At 41.3% G+C, this 22,915-nt stretch overlaps 1 protein-coding gene across 7 annotated transcripts in view; it reads left to right on the forward strand.

The window, feature by feature from the left end:
• Positions 1 to 22,915, forward strand: part of LOC122813133 (phosphodiesterase 4D interacting protein) — a 1,898,306-nt gene that overhangs the window by 1,148,235 nt on the left and 727,156 nt on the right. For all 7 annotated transcript variants that reach the window (XM_044085281.1, XM_044085280.1, XM_044085276.1 and 4 more), the window contains 5 exons: positions 2,525 to 2,704; positions 3,677 to 3,871; positions 5,204 to 5,395; positions 6,973 to 7,057; positions 17,790 to 17,881. In XM_044085281.1, coding sequence (XP_043941216.1) covers positions 2,525 to 2,704; positions 3,677 to 3,871; positions 5,204 to 5,395; positions 6,973 to 7,057; positions 17,790 to 17,881 — 744 coding nt within the window. The remainder of the gene's footprint in view (positions 1 to 2,524; positions 2,705 to 3,676; positions 3,872 to 5,203; positions 5,396 to 6,972; positions 7,058 to 17,789; positions 17,882 to 22,915) is intronic.

Consider the following 22,915-nt stretch of genomic DNA (forward strand, 5'->3'; position numbering starts at 1 on the left):
GAGTGTGATAATGCATTCTGCACTGCAATGCATATGATGAGAGTGATATTGTATGCTTTGGTTTTATATCTGTCATGGCTAATGCAGATAGAAGTCATCTCTTTGCCAGTGTAGCAATGTACTGCACCCCCCTCTACCATACAGGGAATGTTTTACTAACCAGATGTTCTTCGTGTTTCACTGTTGCAGTCATTACATTTGGGGTAATCCTGCTGGCAGGTTGCCCTCAGTCGGCCTGAATTCCAAAGTCCTGGGTCCTGCGTCGGCTGCCATCGCCCCTTCCCTGACATCAGGTCATCAGGGGTATAAAAGATGCAGCTGATGCCATTTTCTTTAGTCTTTCTTGTCGCGCGGTGCCCGAAGCAGAAGCAGTTTGCAAGTGCCGGTCAGCCAACTCCTGAGATTTTCATGTTCGAGTTTCAGATCCGAAGTCTTCTATAAAGCTAAGTACCTCGTTGGGGAAACTTTTTTCTTGCTCCAGACCGATGTCAGAAAAAGTTAATAATTGTATTTCTTGTAGGAAGCAAATACCTCATAAGGACTTTCATTTTACTGTATTCTTTGCCTAGGCCCTGACCATAACGTTTCAGGTTGTCGGTTTTGTGCTAGATTTAACCAACGCACTATTAAGTGTTGGTATGGTTTTGCATTAAACTATTTTGGGCAGGTTTAATTACCCAGAAATGTTGTCTGAGAGCCATCCGACTACCAGAGTTCACAAAAAATGCAAAGAAAAAGATAGACAACCGAGGCCCAAACCCGACGACGAAGCTTCTCCTAAGCCAGACGTCGGTTCGCCGTTCTCAGTGAGGCGCTTTCACAGCCCCTGCTGCCTGCTACTTTAGAGTCGCAGGCCACTACTGACTCCCACGTGGAGTCGGCTATGCCACTGGAAATTCAAGGTATTGGAGCCTTGGACGCTATTCCTTCAGATGGATCCGGAGCCGCTGAGCAGGCACCGGCTTCTGAAGGTATATTCAGACCTAAACATTTATACATTAAACCAACTTCAAAGGCAAAGACTAAAGCACCTTCAAAGACAAAGAAGCAAACTCAAGAGCCATGTGGCAGGCCTCCATGCCCAAAAAGCAGATGCTCAAAATGGCCGAAGACTTGATTACCTTGATCAGGGGTTCCCATCCCCCTCCTGAAAAGAGGCCTAGGCAAGATACTGACTATGAATCTTCAGATCAGGTTTCCATTTCTTCTGAGTCCTCTTCTGATCAGGAATATTCTCTTCCCCCCCATGAGGATTCTAATGCTGAAGAATCTATACCTTCAGCTTCCCCTCCTGAGGACTATTCTTTTGGGGAAACCTTACATACCATGAGGGAGCATTTCCACTGGGAGAGCCAAGATTTTTCTGAATTTAAAAAGAGGCTCAGGGATTTCCTTTTACTTCCTCAACACAAGCCCCTGGCCATCCCACCTGTGTTAGACATTGTAGGTGATGTGTTTTCGGAGTCTAGTCTTACACCTGACTCCTTACCTCCAGCTCCTGTTAAGCCGGACATATATTACAGGGTTCGTGACTCTCATAAATTCCTTTTTAAAAACCCTGCTGCAGACCCAGAAACTATTTCTCAGGGTCCCAAAGGAGTTGAGGCTTCCGCTGCAAAAAACCTTACCTCCTCTGACAGAGATTCTAGGGCACTGCATAGATGGGGAAAAAAGGTTTACACATCTGCTACCTTGACTGTAAGGGCCTTAAACTGTCAGTTTCATATGCTCAAATATCAACAACATGTCATGGCATTGCTTAAACAGAAAATGTTGTTAAACACTGAATGTGCAGAAAACAAGGAAATGCAGGATATATTGCATACAGCTGCATTCTGCACTGCAATGCAAATGATGAGTGATATTGCATGCTTCGGTTTTATTCTGTGCTGTATCTGTCATGGCTAATGCAGATAGAAGTCATCTATTTGCCAGTGTAGCAATGTATTGCACTCCCCTCTACCATACAGGAATGATTTACTAACCAGTTCCTCTGACTGCTCTCTGGCATGTGGGTACTCATCTTTATACCACAATTGTTGTGCTGTTTCTCTCATAGCTGAGCTATGCTGCATATATCTATGAATCACTCATTCCCTGCACCTCACCTCATAATCACTTATTGGGCTGTTACACGTAATGCTGTGCACCAAGTGTTTTTGAATATTCCCATTTTAGTCTACATAAAAGTGACAAATAAAGCACAGTATTGGTTACCACATTAAAGTAAATAAAATAAAACACCCAGCGTTGCAAAACTTAAGCATACCTTTGAAACAAAAATGCAGCAGGCAAGAAAAACAGTATAAACACTGTAAAATTAATTCAGTTTGCAGGTTGCTCCACAGAACTATGGAAATAGTGGAGTGCAGTGGATAAACACTTTATTGCAAAGTTCAGAGAATTCTGAGTGTTCACTTGGACATGAGCAGTAACCTCGTGACAGGCACAGATTTGCATGTATTCATTGCTGCTAATAGTTTTCAGATTTCTCTTATTATCTTCATTTTTTTCTGATTTCCAGAGCCTGGATGGCTTGGTGAAAGTGAAAGACCTGGAGTTGGAACAGGCATCTCTGGCTCTCCAGAACCTGCAGCGGTTGAAACAGGAGACTGATGAAAGATCTGAAAGAACCCTGCAAGAAAAGGATCGTGTTCTTGCTCGATTGCATGAGGTGTTGCAGGCCAAGAACATGGAGGTGGAGGTGAGAGCAAATATTTACAGCCTAATGCAAACTGTATGTGAGCCCTTATTTTCTGAGCCATTCTTTGTGTACAGCACTCCAAACAAAGAACAGTGACATCTCTGCTTTCTGACCACGTGTCCTACTTTTTTGTTTCATAAAAGCTGTAGGCCATTGACTTTGCTGATGTAGAAAGCATCTCAAACTGGACCGAAGAGTGAATGCATTTTTTGGGGCTAATGTGCTTGTATGAAGAATGATTAGCTGCCAGGAAACACTATCACCCCCTGGCCGTGCATTATTTACATTGTAAAGTCACAACTTCATTAGCTAGTCCTTCAAAATCTTTCATAACTGAATGATTTTGAACACAGTGCATGAAAATGTTATAACTGTAACTACTGGATATGGGGTGAGGGATTTTTAGAGCTGCATTTGCAGTACAAAGGCCAAATTTGAGGGGGGGGGGGTTATGATCTCTCAGAGAATCCTTACTTACACCCACACATCTGAATTAGAATTTGGATCTCCGTGCAACAATGACTTTGTTAACAGAGACTGTGTGTGTGTGTGTGTGTGTGTGTGTGTGTGTGTGTGTGTGTGTGTGTGTGTGTGTGTGTGTGTGTGTGTGTGTGTGTGTGAAGGAAGAGATGAAGTAAAAATAACTGCGCATTAATCTGACCTAGAAGTATGTAATCATGCTCATGCTTTTTGAGGAGTATAGTCATGTGATATTGCCAGTTCCCTATGACTGCTGTACCAGGAAAGAAGAGACAAGTTCTACATTAAAACAGAGAAAAATATTACAGACGTGTTACATGAACACTAACTACATGACATGCCGATTGTCTCATTACTGATATGAAGCTAGATGATCATTTTCGTTTTGTTTTTCGTTGTTCATTATTTGTTTGTTTTGTTTTTGTATTGCTTATCTGAACAAGACTTGACAGTGATTTTTTATTTTTTTTTTGCATTTTGTTTCCTTTGAAGAATGTGACAGCAGCCCTTATAAACAGAGTTAGTCTTGGAGCAAATGAGGTGGCGCAGCAGCTAAGGATCTCCCTTCTTGAGAAGGAGAAACTTTTGGGGAATGTTCTGGAAGAAAACAGAAAGCAGATGGCAGAGCATGAATGTGAGATTCATGGTCTTCTTGCTATCGTCACTTCACGTGACCAGCAGCTTAAGGTATGTGTGTGTGTGTGTTAAGCTTTTTGCCTGGGGTATTTGTTCTAGACTGCAGATGGCTGCCACTTTCTTCCAGGTTGTTTAGCACCACTGTGTGTTCCCCAAAAATGTAGCGCCATGCTGTTTGTATGTCTCACCAGCTGTGTTGCACAAAAGTAAATATCACTCGTAGCGTCAGCAGATTACTGTGAGTAAATTGCAATGTTGCTATATTATTTCACTTAAAAATACTGAGTCTATAACATGTGTTTTTTTTGGGGGGGGGGTTCCATATATCATTCAGTTTTAGCATGCAGAGGGAGTTACAGTTCTGCAATGACCACTTGTTTCATATGTGATTGATTTGCAGATTCTCTGAATAAGGTTGCTGAGGTTGCAGTTTGCCTTTGTACCAAGGTGCAGCTTTCTTAGAATTGGTTATATTAACTTTTAAGCTTGTAGGAGTGAAGACCTCTTCTATGGAAAGTGTGAGAAACAAAAGGTTTATCTTTACAAGTCGAATGTCGTCTTGAGCGTTTTTCATTCAGGATGACTTTTACATATATGTTTTTCAGTGGACTGTCTTGGATCATTTAACAACAGTCTGTGTCTGTACCTTAGTTAGTGGTTTACACTTTTTTTTCTTTTTAAAGTGTTGACTGTTAAATTTGGCACAGAAATAACTGCTGCAGAGTCCGTAAGGTAACTGTGAGGTGAAAATTTTCACCTAACATAGGAGGAAGTATCTGGAAAACCAGGTCTAACTGATAATACAGTCAACATCTGCAAGCTGACAGTTTTGAGAAGAATGTTTTGATTGTGCGACAGATTTAGTTTTATTGCTTTAATTTCACAAATCGCAGATGCTTCTGCTGTTCTACATTGTTTCAGTTGTACTTTACTGTGCAGTTTATAAGAAGCCCATACACCTGCCTGCCTAATGCATCTGAGTTATAAATATCTGCAGAGATAGAACACATTCTCAGTGTCATATTGCTCTTTTAGAGGAGTAAATAGGAGCACAAACGTCATGTGTAGCATTTACAGAAAATCGGGACTTGGTGAACTACAAAAACAAGCATGCCAATGTTTAACCAAGCTTAACGTATAAAACAACAAATTTGGTGAGAGAATGTGTCCGTAAAAGCCACATGTAGGCAAGGACCTCAGATAAGTAAGCTGTGCGTTTCTTTTAAACAGCTTTTTGTGGAAATGTTCAGAATGCAGGGGGAAAGCATCCCTGAGCTGCGGGGATATGGTGAAGGATGTTGTAAGAAGTGTGTGTGTGTGAATATTTGTAACGAAGAGGACCCGAAATCTTATAGTACCTCTCATTATTCTGTTCTCGTTCAGGAGTCATCTGAACGACTGGTGCAGCTAATTGCTGAAAAGTATCATGAGGTGCAGGACTTGCGCAGACAGATTGCGGAGAGAGAGAAAGAAGTGACCGACCTCATCAAGTCAAAAAACCCTTCCTCACCAGGCCTGATGACAGAAACATGTCGCTTAAAACGACTTCTTGAGGTGAAGGAACGCTTCATTGATGTAAGCTCTTTTCAGTTTCTTTTTGCGTGATGCATTTACGATGGTCATTATGTTTACTGTTGATATGATAGTGAAACAAGAAAGGACAGTGTGCCTGTTATATATGTTCAGTATTTTTTTTAAACATCTTTATTAATATCACACATTGCATAATGATATAAGTACACATTTAATTTATAAAAAAAAATATTATACAGATATAATTTTTGTCTTGACCATTATTGAGTTTAACATTGCATAGATTGCTGAAGTCCTCTCTTCCCTGAAGTATTGCTCCTCCAGATTACATGTCGCTCCTCCAGATTACATATCGCTCCTCCAGATTACATATTTTGTATATATTTTCCCCACAGATTCCATTTATTTCTATGTAATTTACTCCTCCCCCTTTCTAAAGATTTCACTTCCAGTTTTTTATGCCCTTTACAACATTCAACAATTCGGTTGCAGTTGGTTTTATTTTTGATTTTCATTTCATAGTAATTGCTTTTTTGGCAGCCAGTAACAGTAAGCATAGTAGGGCCTAATAGTGCCTTACTTTGTGTAGGCAATTCATTTTCTATGTCCCAGCTCAAAAAAATTATTTCCTTAGTTAAAATAATTTGCTCCCCTAACATTTCTGATAAAGTACCCTGTAGAGAATTTCTAAAATGCCAGCAGCTCATTACACTCCTAAAAAGCATGCTTTCCAGTACCCCTGTCTATCCCAACACACCTGTATCAATTGCTGTCTACCTGTGGAAAAATTAGTCCACCCGGGGTATAAAAATATCTGTGCAAACACTTCCATGCAAAAATCCCAAACCTTCTAGGTTTTGTTGCATACTTGAGAGCCATGAGAGTGTCCTTCATTTGTTTCCTTCTATATTGCTTTTCATTTATTTCCCAGTCTTTTCTAAGCTCTTCTGATAGCTTCTTATAGTTATCATGCATTATTTTATATGCCCAATTAATTATCCTTTTTTTGTACCACAACTTCTACTTTACACTGAATTATAAGCTCAACCAGAGATGGTCTTTAACACTCTTCTGTCCATTTCTCTGTGCCCAACCTCTGTTATCAACAGATGTTATAAGGCATTCAGTCTTCATACTGCATGGCGAACCTCTGCTTGGCCTCACCCCATTCTGACTTTTCCATCCTTCGTTATCTGCTCACAGTACATTATTCCTTTGCAGATTTTCTGTATTCAGTAAAGTTACGCTGCATTATGGTGTCTCCTTTGAAAGTGCCTGTTCTCCTGCTAGCCTGTAGACTTGTGTCTGCTCTTAATAATGCAAAATATCCATTGCTTAATTATGGGAATTTTGAAAACCTAGTAAAGTAAGAAGTTTTGAATGTTGAAAATTTTGTTTTAATTAGATGTGTACAGTATGGTACTGTGTAAAATGGTGGTTTACAGAAATTCACAATATTTCTTGTAGAACATAACCTTTAGTTAGTAGAGAAAACATGACCTTTTGGATCGGGCTCTGTTAATCTGCACAAAGCAGTCTGATGCACGATAAAATGTGTATTGTGTGCAATAAAAGTGCCTGTTTTTTGCTCAGATTTCCTTTTGTTTTGTTTATATTAGGAACTGATGCAGGAGAGTCCAGTTGCCCAGGCTGTACCAGAGAGGATGACCAATGGGAGAGGAACAGAAGGCTCTGAGAGTTACGGTGAGTATTGTACATTGTAGAATATGTAATCTGATGTAGTTGTAAGTTACAAAACTGCTTTACACTGTAGATCTTTTGGTCATTTTCAAGGTCAGTTGGCAGTGAAAGGAACATACAAGTCTAAATCACATGGTCACAGGGTCATATTCCACACACCCACCCTTACCCCATGCGTGGTGTCCATGTACAAGAGTTAAGGAATTCTGTTTTCATCAGTCCTTGAGTGTTTCTTGCAGTTCAGATACATTGTTACATCCTAGCATGTATCTTTTGAAACATTCCTACATCTAGTAACCAAGTACCATAGGCCCTCCAGGTGTGCCTTCAGCTGTCAGAACTTGAATCAGAGCATTGTGTTTGCTTCCATTTTTGTTTGGGTTGAATCTTGATCGTGATGGATTGTTCAGTACTCATAGTGATTCAGATTTGACTTGTTTTTGGCAGAGACAAACTAAAAACCTCTTATTGCAGGTCTAGATTAAGAACCATAAGGAGAGTTCTTCCTAGAATCTCAGACAGGAGTACAGTAGGCAGGAGATTGAGGCCTAAAATTTAAATCTGCAAAATGTAGGCTTTGCTTTCTTACAGAGGCCTCTGCTCCTCCCATGTTCTTCATTGCCTTTTTGAGGTTGTCATCCTGTGACAACAGGTCAGTATCCTGGCCCTCCTTTTTTTGGACATTTATGAGGCTGAGCGGAAGGACATCTCTGTAGTATTAACTCATGGGATTGAGCTTCAGGGACTTTCCTGCCCCATCTCTTCACTCATCTGGACTAGTGATATTCCTTGTAGCAAGAGCTGACCCTCACACCTTTGGGACTTTTGTCTATGTTAATGGGAAGCAAATAAATTGGATCCACTGACCTGTCTTAGAGGTTGTCCACTTCCTTGTGGATAATTGATCTGGTTCACACACACAGCCTGCAATATTCATCTTTGAAGGCCTCTGCTTTACCTCATTGCATTTGTTGCAGACTAGGAGATGACTGAGCAGGTGTGCAAAAGCACAGTTCTATATTTTTTTCTCAGTGTTAGAACTAGGATCTTTGTTGGTCTTTTAGGCATAAGCACTACCATCAGAGCTTTGTGAAACTCATTAGGATTATGAAATTCACCATGGAATTGGCAATCGTCCAATAACCTTCTCATAATGAAGTTTTGGTACTTGTGTTTTGCATGCTGACATGAAACACTGATTTGGCCGCCTCCCCCATATCCGAGTCTATTGTTGTGAATGATGTTTTTGCATTTTGGTGAAATGTCGGGACCCGCTAGAGTGAGTCCCAAATCATGGAGACTGAATGGCCATATCAACAGGTTTAAATGTAGTACGTCCAAGATGCTGTTACTTACAATATTAACTTTTCTCGGAGGTATGCGGATCTCATGGTTGCTATATATAAGTGTGGGGGATGTAGATGGGCTTGTCTTCCACAAGGGGGTGTGGGGGGATGCTTAACACCTACATGGTGGTGGTGGCGGTGGGCTTGCCCCTCTGCAAAACAAGTTTAAAGAAGAAGAGTGATTTTCAAGATTCACACTTCTGTGGGTTTTCGGTCTTTTTTTCCCCCCGGCTTTTCAGCACTCAACATTTTCAGTGCTGACATTTCAATAGGGAGCCCATGTGCACACCCTCTTGTAGGCTTTCTGACTTGCAGTGTTACAAGGATACATGCCTCAGGAGCTGACCACCCCCCATTCCTGTGGGTCACCCCTGAAATGGCATTTCCCCAGATTCTTCCCTTCGGTGAGGAAGGCCCTTGATTTCGTAGTCTCCCTGAGCTGGCCCTCCAGTGCCCAAGCTGCTAATCTCTGTCTGGCCTTCAGTGGCACAACCGTCCTGTTTATTTGCTAGTGGGTGAGCATTAGAAGCATCTAGATTCAGGATTGCCCATTTAAAAAAAAAAATTAACTTTTTCCAACTTTTCAAAAAAGGTACTTTCATTGGATCAGGCATCCTATGATTGTCACCTCTGTTATACTGTCTGTTCAGCATAAAACAAGAAACCATTTAAAACACTAGAACTTTCAATACAGAGTACAATAATGTAAAAGAATAACCAACATCTGGACTTCCATTCTAAGTGTGACATTGTGCCATGTGCAGGAATATTCCTTCTTCTTCAAGATATGGTGATCTCTGAATTGATCTATAAAACTTCAAGGGGGTGAGAAGTGTTTGCTTCCCTACAAATACACATTTTCTGTACTCTGTTTCTATGTTTTGGGTCTTGGATTTGTGAGTCTGGGATGGGCTAGTCTAGCTGGATACATGTCCATTTTCAGTAGAGGCCCAGGAAGATAAGCTCCAAGCATAAGTAAATTACAAAAAATTACAATAATTAAAAATGACTAAATTCAAATACAAAGAGATTAAAAATGTTTTGAGAGAATAAAAATTGTTTCTATGAATAATAGCTACTTGATCTATGCAAGGTTTAAAATACAATATAAAAGTAAAAATTGTGTCTATGAATAATATCTCACAGTCTATGCAAAGGTTAGAAATACAATCGAGTACAAGAACACTCAGAATTCTAAAGTAATGATTTGTAGGTCAGAGAAAGAGAGAAAAGCAGAAGAAAGAAAAACACAAGGGCTAGAATAAAGTTAGATTGTATTGATTAAAGCTGTAGAGGGGACAGAGGCCAGAAGGAAGGGGTATAGAAAGAAGAGCATTAAGGGGGAAAAAGTAGGATTTAGTCATGTTTAGGACAAAGCCAATGAATTTTCAGATGGTCTTTGAGATGTTTCTTGAAGAGTGGTGTGGATGAGAGAGATGTGAGTGTGCTAGGAAGCTTGTTCCAGATTTTACCCACAATGTTAGTAAAAAGTGAGTCCCCAGCTTTATTGTTAGATTTAATATTGGAGATTAATAGCTTATTTGCTGAGCGAAGTGTTGCAAGATTTCTATATGGGGAGATCAGGTTAGAGAGGATCGAGGTATTATTTGGGTGATAAAGAATATTATGTGAGATAACCAGTTGATTATACAGTAGATGGCTTTGTAGTTCTGACCATCTGAGTTGTTTAAGGTTGTGACAGTGGTGGGTTCTGAAGGGGGTGGCAGTGACAAATCTAGCTATGTTATTATAGTTAGTTTCAAGCTTGCTTAGATTGTGTTTTGATAGATTGATGTATATGGCAGAAGCGTAGAATAGGGTAGAAGTTAGGGGAGTCTGGGGAGGTTCTAGCTAGTGGTGTGAGGAAGGATTTGATTCTATACAGGGAGCCTAGTTTTGTATTGACAGTCTGTATAGTGTTGTTGATATGATCATCGTAGCTGAGGTTATTATCTATGGTTATGTCCAGCAGACGTGTGGTAGTGTCAGGGGAAATAGTAGTTCCATTGTTAGGGGTAATTGTGAAGTGGAACTCTGGTGACTTTTGGGTGGGAGCAAAAAGTAACAATTTTGTTTTTCTAGGGTTTAGGAGGAGGCAATGATGGGTGAACCAATTTTCAACCGTGTTAAATACTGTTTGAGTAAGGGTCTGAAGAGAGATTGATGACTTAGCAGTATAGATTAAAGTAGAATCATCGTCGTATTGTATGCATGTGGCTTGAGGAACAGCAGTATTTAGATCATTAATAAAAATGGAAAATAAAAGAGGGCCTAGGATAGAGCCTTGAGGGACTCCAATGTTTACGGGGAGGGGTGTGCAGAGATTATTGTCCCAGAGCACTGCTTGTTGTCTATATTTTAGATAGGATGTAAACCAAAGTATTGCTTGTGGGTCAAGAGATTGGCTTTTTAGCACATTGATTAGTAAGTTGTGGTTAACCATATCAAAGGCTTTTGATAGGTCAATGAATAGTGCAGAAGATAGAAAGTTATTATTTTGATTCTTGTTTATACAGTGAGTAAAAGATAGAAGGGCGGTAGTTGTACTATGAAAGGGCCTAAAGCCGTGCTGACAGTTGGCAAGTAAATTATTGTGGAGCAGGTGTTGAAGTAGTTGATGGTGAATACATTTTGCCATTATTTTGGCCAATGGAGAGAGTAACGCAATTGGTCGGAAGTTGGAGATATCAGTGGATTTGCCTCCTTTATGTAAGGGGATTATATGGGAGACTTTCCATATGGACGGGATGTTACCTTCTATGATTGTTCAGTTTATAATGATGGATAATGGGATATGCTATGACTTTGGAAGCTATTTGAAGGTATTCTGCTGGCAGGTGGTCGGCAGAAGGGTTCCAAGGTTTGAGTTTTTGAAGGAGTTTGCAGATAAAGGATGTTGGCACAGGTTGCATATAGAAGGAAGGCACTGAACTGTTTGTGTTTTGTAAAGTGCTTCACCACTTTGGCCAGTGTCCAAGCCCACTGACATGTTTCACAAGAGGATTTGTTCTTCTACCACATTGGCTGCCCTGACAAGACAGTGGCAAGCCTTATGGGTCCTAACCCCAGGAACACTACACTGAGCATCTCTGACTCAAAAGGCCACCTCCTTGCTCCCATCCATAAAATCCTACTACAACCCACCTCTGTCACTGCTCTGTACTCCAAAAACTGGGGAGTATGCTTTCAGTCTTCTACCCAAACTGATAAAAAATTACTCAGAACAGAGGTGGGTGGTGAACCTAGTAAACTGATTACGAAATGCAAGTTACTATCCTACCAAAAATTCTCAGGCATTATTCTATTTCTGAAAGGACAGGTGAAAGAGGAGCAGGTAGAAGTTCAAAACCTGTTGGTGCAGGGTTCCACTGGACAAATGAAATCGAAAGATTTAGGAACAAGGTTTTACTTCAGGCTGTTTCTAATCCCAAGAAAGGAAGGATCTTGAAGGCCTAACTTAGACCTCTAAAAAACAAAGAGGTTCATCCTGGTATCCAAATTCAAAGTACTTGCTCTTTAGAACGTTTTATCGCTAATCGTGTCCCAGGCGTTCATGGTTACCTTGGACTTCAAGGATGCCTACGTTGACATAGCTATGGAGAGGGGCACATGTATTTCTTTCACTTCAAGGTAGGGGACTGTCATTGCCAATTCTGTGCCTTGTCCTTTGGCTCTTCTACCTGTCCCATTCTTCACCAAATACCTGGCACCACTGATAGCCTGTTACAGGATAAAGAGCACTTACATTTTACCTCTACCTTCCTCTGGATGAAATTCACATCCTTACCAAATACTTCCACTCCATGTTAAAGGACTCTGTATCCTTGAGGGTGTTCCTCAGGACCCTGAGGTTCTTGGGTTCTTGCACCCTTATAATACCCTTTGCCAGGTCGCGCATGAGAATAGTTCAGTGGTACATAAGGAACATGTGGTGCCAACACCTACAGTCCTTACAAGTTCAAACCTTCCTCCTTCCATGCATCAAGAAGGAACTTCTTTGGTAGATTCAGACCTGTTGGCAAAACCCCAGAATACTCTTTAAGGCCTGGGATCCTCACAAGCAATGCCTTAGAACTGACCTGGGGTGCCAACGCAGGAAACATGAAAGTACAGAGCCACTGGGACAGCTCTTTCAGGACAAAACCCATAAACCTTAAAGAAATGGTTGCAGCTCAAATAGCTCTGTTGACCTTCAAAGTAAAGTGGGGGTACTCTGCTAGTGAAACTAGACAATACCACAGTAATGTGGTACATCAGCAAGCAAGGAAGCATTCACTGTGATACCCTTTGTGTCGGATGGTCATGCAGCTCTGGGATGTGGCACTGGTTGTGGGGCTGAACCTCCTGGTCCAGTATCTGCTGGTAGCAGAAAACAACCTGGCAAAGTCACTCAGCAAATCTACAATAGATCCTAACAAGTGGAGACTTAAGAAGGAATTCATCTTCAAACTCGCACTCAAGTGGGCTGTGCCCACGGTATGCCTTTCTGCCATAGAAGAAGTGAGGCAAGTCAGTTTTGTTCAAGAGCTCCAACCAAAAGAGTCTGGAGGATAGATGTATTTCCCTTCCTCTGAACAGATCTGTTTCTGTATGCCTTTACGCCTTCTGCCCGTAATCTTCTCGTCTCCAAGGGCACTTCAAAAGATCATAGAGGGATAGTACTTGTACCCTGACTCCAGTGGCCCATTCACCACTGATTCTCCATTCTTTATAGCATGGCCAAGGAGAAACCATGGGTGCTGCCCCTAGAAGTGGACCTTCTAACCTAGACTAGGGGGGGTCCACAGTATATCCCCACTCAGAAGCTGTCAGGGAGGATGATATAACTCTTGTATTCTCTAGACAGCCTTTTTTGTAAGGAAATCCTCAAAGAGGTGTGAGACCAAGTATTAGAAAATCATACATCTCCACTGGGTAAGATTCTCACACTGAAGTCAGACCAAGGAGCAACAGCTGCTGCAAGCCCGACTGTCCCAAGTTCTTAGCTATCCAACAGAACTTTACAATTTTGTTCTCTTATGGTTCCATAAAGATACATCTACCTGGCATCTCAGCATACCTACTAGTCACTTTCTGACCCTACCATGAAAGAGTTCCTGGACGGTAGTATTCATTTGTTGCCACAAAGAGGGACCCCCTGTTCCCTCTTAGGTTCTAAATTTTGTTCTAGAAAAACTCACCTTACCTACTTTTGAGCCCTTCATTTGTCCTCAAATTCAAAAACTAGAAAACTGCCCTCCTGGTAGTTCTTACCTCTGTCAGGAGAATCTTTGACTTACAGGTCTTTGTATAAGGAGAACCCTTCCACATCTTTCATAACAACAGAGATTTTGTGTACAAACCCTTCTTTCATGACAAAGTAAGGACTGTGGCTGACCAAGTTCGCAGATGACTGCAAACTGGGCGCCATAATCGACTCTCCAGCCAACACAAGCATCCTCCAAAAGGGCCTCATAGAAAAGACAACTGGTGCCAGAGCCATGGCCTCAAGCTAAACGCCAAAAAGTGTATAGTCATCCCTTTTGGCAAAAATCCATTAAGTACAGAAGAAGTAATTAGGGACCTGGGGACCCAAGTTGATAGCAATCTCTCATTTGACAACCACGTGGCCAAAGTGGTTAGAAAAACATTTTATATAGCCCACCTAATCATGAAGGGATTCACATCTAGATCAGGAGAGGTCATCGTGCCTCTTTACTCATCCCTCATCAGGCCCATAATTGAGTACAATGCCCCTTTTGGGATGTACCTTACCAGACACCTGCAGCAACTGGAAAGACCCCAAAAGTACCTCACCAAGAGGATCAAAGGGCTCAAACAGATGCCATATGCTGCCCGGTTAAAGAAACTCCAGCTCTATTCAGTGGCATACCGCCTGCTCAGAGGCGATCTGTGCCTGACGTATAAAGCCATGTCCAACCCGGAATTAATGGACATGCTGCACCTCAGAAAATCCAAATTCCATCGAGTTACCCACTCGAGAGACTTGAACCTCAGCACTGAAATAAATAGGACATGCTGGAGGGACAGATTCATAACCCAGAGGCTCCCTTCACTCTGGAATAAAATACCAGTCCAGGTTAGGCAGAGTCCGTCATTGACTCTCTTCAAGAGGAATCTTGATGAGTGGATGGGAGATCGTAGGTTTACCCCAGGTATCACTTCTTTGTCACTGTTAGACAGAGGCACAGTATACTAACCTCGAAAAAGGGCATAGCAAAATTAATTTAAAATGGGTGGCGAAAGCCAAACACACTCTGGCTAGGCTTATAAATGCCCTAGGGCAGATAGCCTAGTATGAACCTATGAACCTATAAGATCTGTCTAAATTAATTTGCCTCTCCATAAATGACCTGGATTCTACTTGCACAAAACAAATGGCCATGGAAAATGTGGTCAGTTGTAGCATTTGCAAAGAACAAGGAAGAACACCTGTTAACAAAAAGACTATATCTAAGTGGATTTCTAATTGCATTGCCTTTTGATACAAGCATCATGAGGAGCAAGTGCCAGATAACATCAGAACACACTCCTCTAGGGGTACGTCGGTTACTTCTGATTTCTTTAGGGGAATGCCATTTCAATGCATCCTGGAGGTAACCATATTGCACCTTGTCCTCACCATTTCAAGACACTGTAACCTGGCTTCTACCTCAACGGTCAGGGCAGAGTTTGCCTTAGCAATTCTGAGGGACTCATTTCCCCTGCCCCTCTGTCTGTCCAGCCACCCACCCACCTCTCTCTAGATCACGGAGTCTTCCCAAGAATAATCAATGCAACAGTGAAACATAATGAATATAGCACAGTTGTGTAACTACTTACCATAAATGTAGATGTTTAAGTATTGCAGTACCTATTCCCTCCCACCTAGCATCCTTCTTGGGTTGGGGTCTGTGTCTTCCCTCTTTCTGTTAGGACTCTTATCCCAAACCTAGTTATATCTGTTTTGCTTACCACCCCCTTCTTGCGTTGGGGACAATTCTGGACAGGTCATACTAATGGCTACCCAGCAGAGAGTGGGACTCCCGTCAGGGGGCAGTATAGACTGGAGGGAAATGGCACTTGCTGGATGACTCCTTGTACCATGACATTGAATTGGAGGGTGTCTGCTTGGCCTGGTGTTAAACACATCTCTTGCATTTGAGATGGCCTTGGGCTTCCAAAGGCAGGAAATCCCAGTAGTTATTACTGCAATGGTGAAGGCACTCGCATCTGCATTTATGGTTAGTAGTTACACAGCTGTACTTTATAATTCCTTTTGCACTCTCCATCTCAGATTCCTGCTTCCACTCCTTAGGATGGTAGGTCTCTGTTTTAGAATCTGGAGATAGGCTTCTCTGTTTCACTGCTTGCTATGACAATGCTGCTGTCCTTAGGCAGATTGATAGGTGGGGAGCTTACATCATGTCTTTGCATCTTTCTCCTGAAGCCTAGGGGGGTAGTCCTGTTAATTTTTCAAGCTCTTGAGTCCCCCTTGTGCTTGAATTTTTGCTGATGAGGTTAGAAAATGGAGCATGTATGAACTAAACAAGCATTACTCTTTTGCCATTGTTTGGTTGCCTTTTATGCTTGTTACTTCCCAGAACCCTTCCTGCAGATAATCCATTCATTTTTCCCTGGCAGACCAGCTTCCTTATACCCTTTCCCCAAAGAAATGCTGATTGGGTTTATACTGCGAAAGCCATATTTATTCTTTAGAATTTTGTAATTCATGGATAAGACATTAATAAGTTCTAAAATGTGATCTTGGCCCCTGTATGCACTCTGAATTCACTGGTCATGTTCTGTATCTTCTATTTTGGATGATTCTGTTTTCTTCCAAAGTATGTATTGCTTTGATTAGCTGATTTAAGAATGTGTTTCATGTTAGTATTATGTTTTTAACTGTAAAGAGTTTTTAACTTAAGAATTCACATGGTTAACAACATGAAATGATGAGAATCCATGAAACAAATTGTTTTTTGTTTGTGAAATTTAGCACATTATTGTAGTCTCCGAAAGACATGCGTAAATAGGCGTGCCTTCGCTGAAGGTTGGGCGTCGGGCTGGCAACTCGGCACCATAAAAATCTACTGCCAGTCATTAGCTGCTGTGGCGATCCGTAACCGGGAAAAGACGAAAAGACAAACAACAACATTGTAGTCTGAAAAACATTTTTTTTTGTTTCTGAAATTTTGCAGTTAATTGTATCACTACATGGATATTACTGCTCATATTGCCAAGAGAAAACAATTCTTTAATATTTCTTAAGCCCACCTACAGTTGAAAACAGTTTCTATCTGTCGGCATCAGAGTTCCTTTTGTACAGTTCCTCTTACCACGTACATTTGGCATTGCGTATGGCTGTTGAAAAGACTCAACCTTATTTTTCTACTTTTAGCATCCCTTTTGAGAGAATTTTATTATACCTGTGCATAATTTTGAGGTTTGTTTTTATTTTTTGTTTAATTGTTATTCACGTTTGATATTTTGTTTCCTATTTGTTATCTATAGTCATACTTTGGCTTTCTGGTTGCAGCACGTTTATCTGGTAACATTTATTGCTAGTATGGTGTCAGCTCATTTTGTTTATATTTGTTTGTGTATTATGGTTTGTGGTAATGTACTACAAAGTCTTGCAGTATCATTGTACATTTCAGAACTCGTTTTACCATTTGTAGAAAGGCTGTGTCTGAAAATGGGTCCCGATGGTTAATACAACTTACCTTACTTACTTTTTTCAAATGCAATTGAAATAAATGTATTTATAGTAAATGTATTTTACAAATTGTGGTAGGAATCATGCAATTGTTGCATGACCCTGTATGATATGGAATGCTCATTTGTTTTGTACATTTCATGGTTATATGTCCTGTCATATGCCCAAGACATGGACATAACCAGGTTATGTCATTCACTCACTCATTCAGGGAATGTTTCCCTCTAGATCTCTTTCCTATACTGAGGGTGAAGGGTGAGTGACATGATGCAATTATGGGACATAACCCACTTTGTACTCCCCAGGAAGAAGTGCTTTGGCTGATCATTGATTACCTAGGCCTCTAATCAGGCTTAGCTGGTCGGTGGTGCAGGCAAAGACCCCTATCCCCGCACCAGTGTGCCCAACTTGCACTGTGCAAGGTACTTGTAAAATGATGCTTGATGTTTAGCATGTTACATTGCATGAGACCAGTTTCACTATTTTGCAAATCACCACAGGGAAGTTTATGAAGAGAACCGAGGCTTCAGCACTAGAAGCATGATGTTTACTTGTCACATTAAAACGTTTACTTTATGAAAATTAAAATTTCTTTGAAAATTCACTTTTTTGTTAGTGAGGGATTCATTGGTGCTTTGTAAACTTGAAATGGATTGACTTTTTTTTTTTTTTTTTTTTTTTTTTTTTACAGAAGCTGCAGAGAAAGCATCCGAGTTGCACAGGGAACTGGATAATGTGAAAGAGGAACTGCAGTTTGCATTAAGGAAGGAGAACGAAGCAAGGGTAAGGTGATCAAAATGGTAAACTACAGTTTTCCCTTTTAGTGTCAAGTTACTCTGAAGAAACTGCAGTCCATGAAATGGGTCAGACATGTTTAATTTATTATCGTAGTGTTTTTGCAGAAATTCCGTTAATTAATAGGCTGTGATAATTTGGGATTTTCAGTTTTACATTCCATGTCCATTCTCACACTGTTCCCTGCTCTTATTCCGTGGTTGTGCCTGTTTGGACATGACCATGCTGATTTCTGCACAGACGTTAAGAAGAGTTCCTTGAAATCGTCCAGATGTGGAACTTCTACCACCAGGAAGCGGGATCCCATAAAGAAGTCTCTAGGTAGCATTTTGTGAAGAAGTCGCTCAGTTGTACGCATCACTCTGAGTGAAGAGCATATGACCTTTCCTCTCACTCTTCAAGTTGGTGTAGCAGAGCTCCTGCGGTGTGTTTTGTGGTGTTCCAGTGAGGGACTTTAGAAACGTCTACATTACATTAAGAAATGGCAGTAATTGCTGATGACTGTGTTTAACCTGTACTGTGAAGATCTGCTGGCATTCATCATAGTGGTCAGTGCTTCTATGCAATCTCTCATAGACTACATATGACAATAGTGATCTGTGTAGTTAAATATCTACTGCTGTGGCGAGTTAATCATATGGCTATGCTAGCTGTCCTTGTGATAGCCATCAGTGCTGTCTTAAGACTTTGGCAAGCTATCTTTTCTGTTTTCTTACAGATATTGACTTTCTTCTAAGTCTGCAACTCAGTTCTTGGGTTTTGCATCTTTAGTCACCTCAGCTCACCCATAAATCAACAAGGTCACTGCAAAGAACGCATTTCTCTTCTACATGATTGCAGTTTCTATAGAGGTTGCAGTGAAAATGTTCTTTGTCATGGAAAGTCTTGGGTGCATCGCATTGTGCATATTTGCAAGCTGCTATTGTTAGCTTGTCTTTCGCATTTGCTTGTTAGTGATTTTCTATACAGTACCCACTGATATTATCTCTGCTTCAGCTTGTTAGTGATTTTCTGTACAGTACCCACTGATATTATCTCTGCTTCAGCTTGTTAGTGATTTTCTGTACAGTACCCACTGATATTATCTCTGCTTCAGCTTGTTAGTGATTTTCTGTACAGTACCCACTGATGATATCTCTACTTCAGCTTGCTGCTTTTCTTCTCTTTTCCATCAGAAAAGTGGCTGCATTCGATTCATTTTTTTTTAATAGTCAGGTGCCAATTAACCTCTAACTACTGATGGTCCAATCCTTATTTCAGCCTGGTTTTACATCCTGTTGTTCCAGAAGCCCCATGTAACCGAGTGAGGAGAGTCCGTCCCTGCACTTGATGCAGTGTTAGTAGCTGGGGGAAAAGAAGAGCAAGTCATGTGATAAAGCAGAGGTTAACCAGTCAGCTGACTGTGGTGGACACCCCAAAACCAAGTATTCTCTGACCTAAAAAGTATTTGGGATGACTTGGAGCTGCAAAGGCATCCTTACTGTAGCAGTAGTGGGAAGGTGATTGCATTTATTAGCATTTGTTTACTGGGAAAGCCTGACTGGGGCAGAGCCCATTTTCACCTGATGCCTGGGGAGAAGCGCTCCAGAACGCATGTCTTTGGAATGTGGGAGGAAACCCACACAAATGCAGGGAGGACATGAAGCCTCCACACAGAAGGCACTCCAGACGAGAATGGAATGGGAGAAACTCTTGCTGTGAGACGACAACACTGACCACTGCATCACTGTGGCACCCCACAGCCGAGAATGGAATGGGAGAACCTCTTGCTGTGAGACGACAACGCTGACCACTGCATCACTGCGGCACCCCACAGCTGAGAATGGAATGGGAGAACCTCTTGCTGTGAGACGACAACGCTGACCACTGCATCACTGCGGCACCCCAAAGCTGAGAATGGAATGGGAGAACCTCTTGCTGTGAAACGACAACGCTGACCACTGCATCACTGCGGCACCCCACAGCTGAGAGTGGAATGGGAGAACCTCTTGCTGTGAGATGACAACGCTGACCACTGCATCACTGCGGCACCCCACAGCTGAGAATGGAATGGGAGAACCTCTTGCTGTGAGATGACAATGCTGACCTCTGCATCACTGCAGCACCCCACAGCTGAGAATGGAATGGGAGAACCTCTTGCTGTGAGACGACAACGCTGACCACTGCATCACTGCGGCACCCCACAGCTGAGAATGGAATGGCAGAACCTCTTGCTGTGAGATGACAATGCTGACCACTGCATCACCCCACAGCTGAGAATGGAATGGGAGAACCTCTTGCTGTGAGATGACAACGCTGACCACTGCATCACTGCGGCACCCCACAGCTGAGAATGGAATGGGAGAACCTCTTGCTGTGAGAGGACAACACTGACCACTGCATCACTGCGGCACCCCACTTCATTTTCCATTATGCTTTTTGTTCTTCAGCTGCTGCTGTCCGTCTTTCTTCTGAAACCATTATGAGTAGTAATAAGTGACCTAAATAACTGTCACATTGTAGGTGGAGGAGCGGAGTGCCACTGTACGTACAACATTCATTCTCATAAGCAGCAGACACAACGGGGGGGGGGGCAGGTGCTTATACTTCATGTTTGTTTACTCAGAGCATGTGCAGTGTCATCAGTTTGCCCTTGTGACAAATGTTTCCTAATTCTGTCATTCCTAGAGGTTGCTAAGTGATTAGTGGGATTCACTTATTCTTTGAAAAAGTTGAGCTGGCCTTCATCGTCTTACTCGTTTCCCACCCTGGCTAGTCCTCTGCAGTCCCAGTCTTTCGTCAGTCATAAGCTGATGTTGGCTTAGTCAGATGCTCTCCAACTGTGCCAAAGGCACATTGTGAGTGAAAAAATTAAATTCTTAGGTTCTTAAAATCCAAGACTGAGTGTCAGTGTGACTTAAATAGAAACCCTAAATTCTTGCTTTTCTATGCATCTGTCCTTAATATGCATCTTTACAGAAATGTCTATAGATACATGAGTGTTAACACTGTCCTTAGTGATTTCTACATACTTTTTAATCTTTATACGTCTTTCTCTATGAATCTGTCTTCTCAATCGCTGCCTTGTAGTTACCATCTCTATGTATGATAGCACAGCAGCTCATGCTCAGAAGTGACTTTGTACGAGTTATAATAGTTATACAGGTAATATTGCTAAGTCACATGACTCATTTAGTCACATGACTGTCATAACAATGTCATGAGCAACCACCACCATCCACAAAGTTTACTTGATTTATTTAAATAGTGAATGGAAATGGGCTTTAGGCCTTTCTTCATTGCGAGAGACTCTCATCTCCAGATAATTTAGAGTCATCAGTCCACCTATCACAAATCTTTGGGATAGTGGAGGAAATTGGAGCACGCAGAGAGAACCCACACAAATAGGAGGACGTACAGACTACACTTAAATGTTATCTCTGCCTAAGGCCAACCTGGAGAACCTGTTGATGTAAGGTGACAGGCCCTACTCCCTGTGCCGTCTTATACTGTAGTAATTTTACTTGTTTATTTTTATTTCCTAAACATTTCACATATAAGAACAAAATGTATATTTCAAAACGATTAATTCAGTCTAGCTTAAAACATGTATGAAAGTGTAAGTTATCAGTATTTTAAAAAGATTTTCAAAATGTAAGATAGTTACATCAGTGACGTTTTAGATGCACTTGTCTAAACACAAGGTGGCTAAAAGTGCTACACATAATTTTTTTAAGTTTTCTTCTTTCTGTATTTTGTATGTTTTATCCTGTCTTGCATGACATTTTCTATCAAACGTTGCCACACTGCAACATTCAGAATGCAAACTTCACTTGTCAGATCAGTTGCTCTGCTCCTGTACATCTCCAGGATCAATGCCGCTGTTCTCTCCAGCGTGACAGGATCAATGCCGCTGTTCTCTCCAGCGTGACATATCAGCAAACCATTTCTCTTCGTTCAGCATCCTATGCCCCACAACCAGTCTTCACCTGAGTAGTTTTACTACATACATAGTTCTGTGACTCTGGTCATTCATCTCTATACGTCTAATATAAACCGCATTATAGCCGTATATGTAATTGTCTGTGAACATGCTTTAGACCCCACTTCTTAACTGCAATATCAATATTTTCTGACCTGTCTAGTTGCCTTCCTGACTTCATTCTTGTTGAATTTTTAAACACTTTTCACATGATCCATTATCAAACAAACCCACTTGTATATCTCTTCAGATGCTCAGTGCTCAACATCTACTAATGCATAACTATCTTTTATACTGTAGTAGCTGCCTCTGCTTTCATACGAATGTAATCTAATCAGCAAATGCATCTCTGATTGTTATATTGAATATGTGTTTAAAAATGCTTATATGTTGGAGCTTTTCTCCCCAGACCATCACTAAACCCAGTCAGACAAAATCCGGTAAAGAAAGGCAAAGTAAATAAAATGTGTTTTGTTTCAAAAACGGTTTACCTCCCTGTGGAGCAGACCATCTGCTGACATTGGTGCGCCACTGCAATCTGAGATGACAGGAGCCACTCCTGACCCCGTCAAAACTAATTGGATATTTTGAAGACTGCACAGATATCCCAATAAAGCATTTCAATCACACATACATTAAACAGTAATTGCTTTCATTACCTGTAGTGACTTCTTCAGACTCTGGTCACTACAGGTGATGAAAGTGCTTACTGTTTAATGTATGTCTGATTAAAATGCTTTTTTTGGATATCCGTGCTGTCTTTATTTTTTATTTTTGTGATACGTTGAGAACAATGATTGTTCGCTTTTGTTAATTGGATATTTTCTCCAATTGTTTCAGAGCAGATTTGTGCATCATAGTGCAGCATCATAGTCATGGCTGGAGGATTTTTTTGTTGTTGTTATACCCGACCTATTCTCTGCTCCATATGAGATTTATACCTGACCTGTTCTCTGCTCCATATGTGATTTATACCCGACCTGTTCTCTGCTCCATATGCGATTTATACCCGACCTATTCCCTGCTCCATATGCTATTTATACCCGACCTATTCTCTGCTC

The sequence above is a fragment of the Protopterus annectens genome, chromosome 10.part0, assembly GCF_019279795.1.
Source record: "Protopterus annectens isolate FY-2018-M chromosome 10.part0, PAN1.0, whole genome shotgun sequence".
In the NCBI taxonomy this organism is placed as follows: domain Eukaryota; kingdom Metazoa; phylum Chordata; order Ceratodontiformes; family Protopteridae; genus Protopterus; species Protopterus annectens.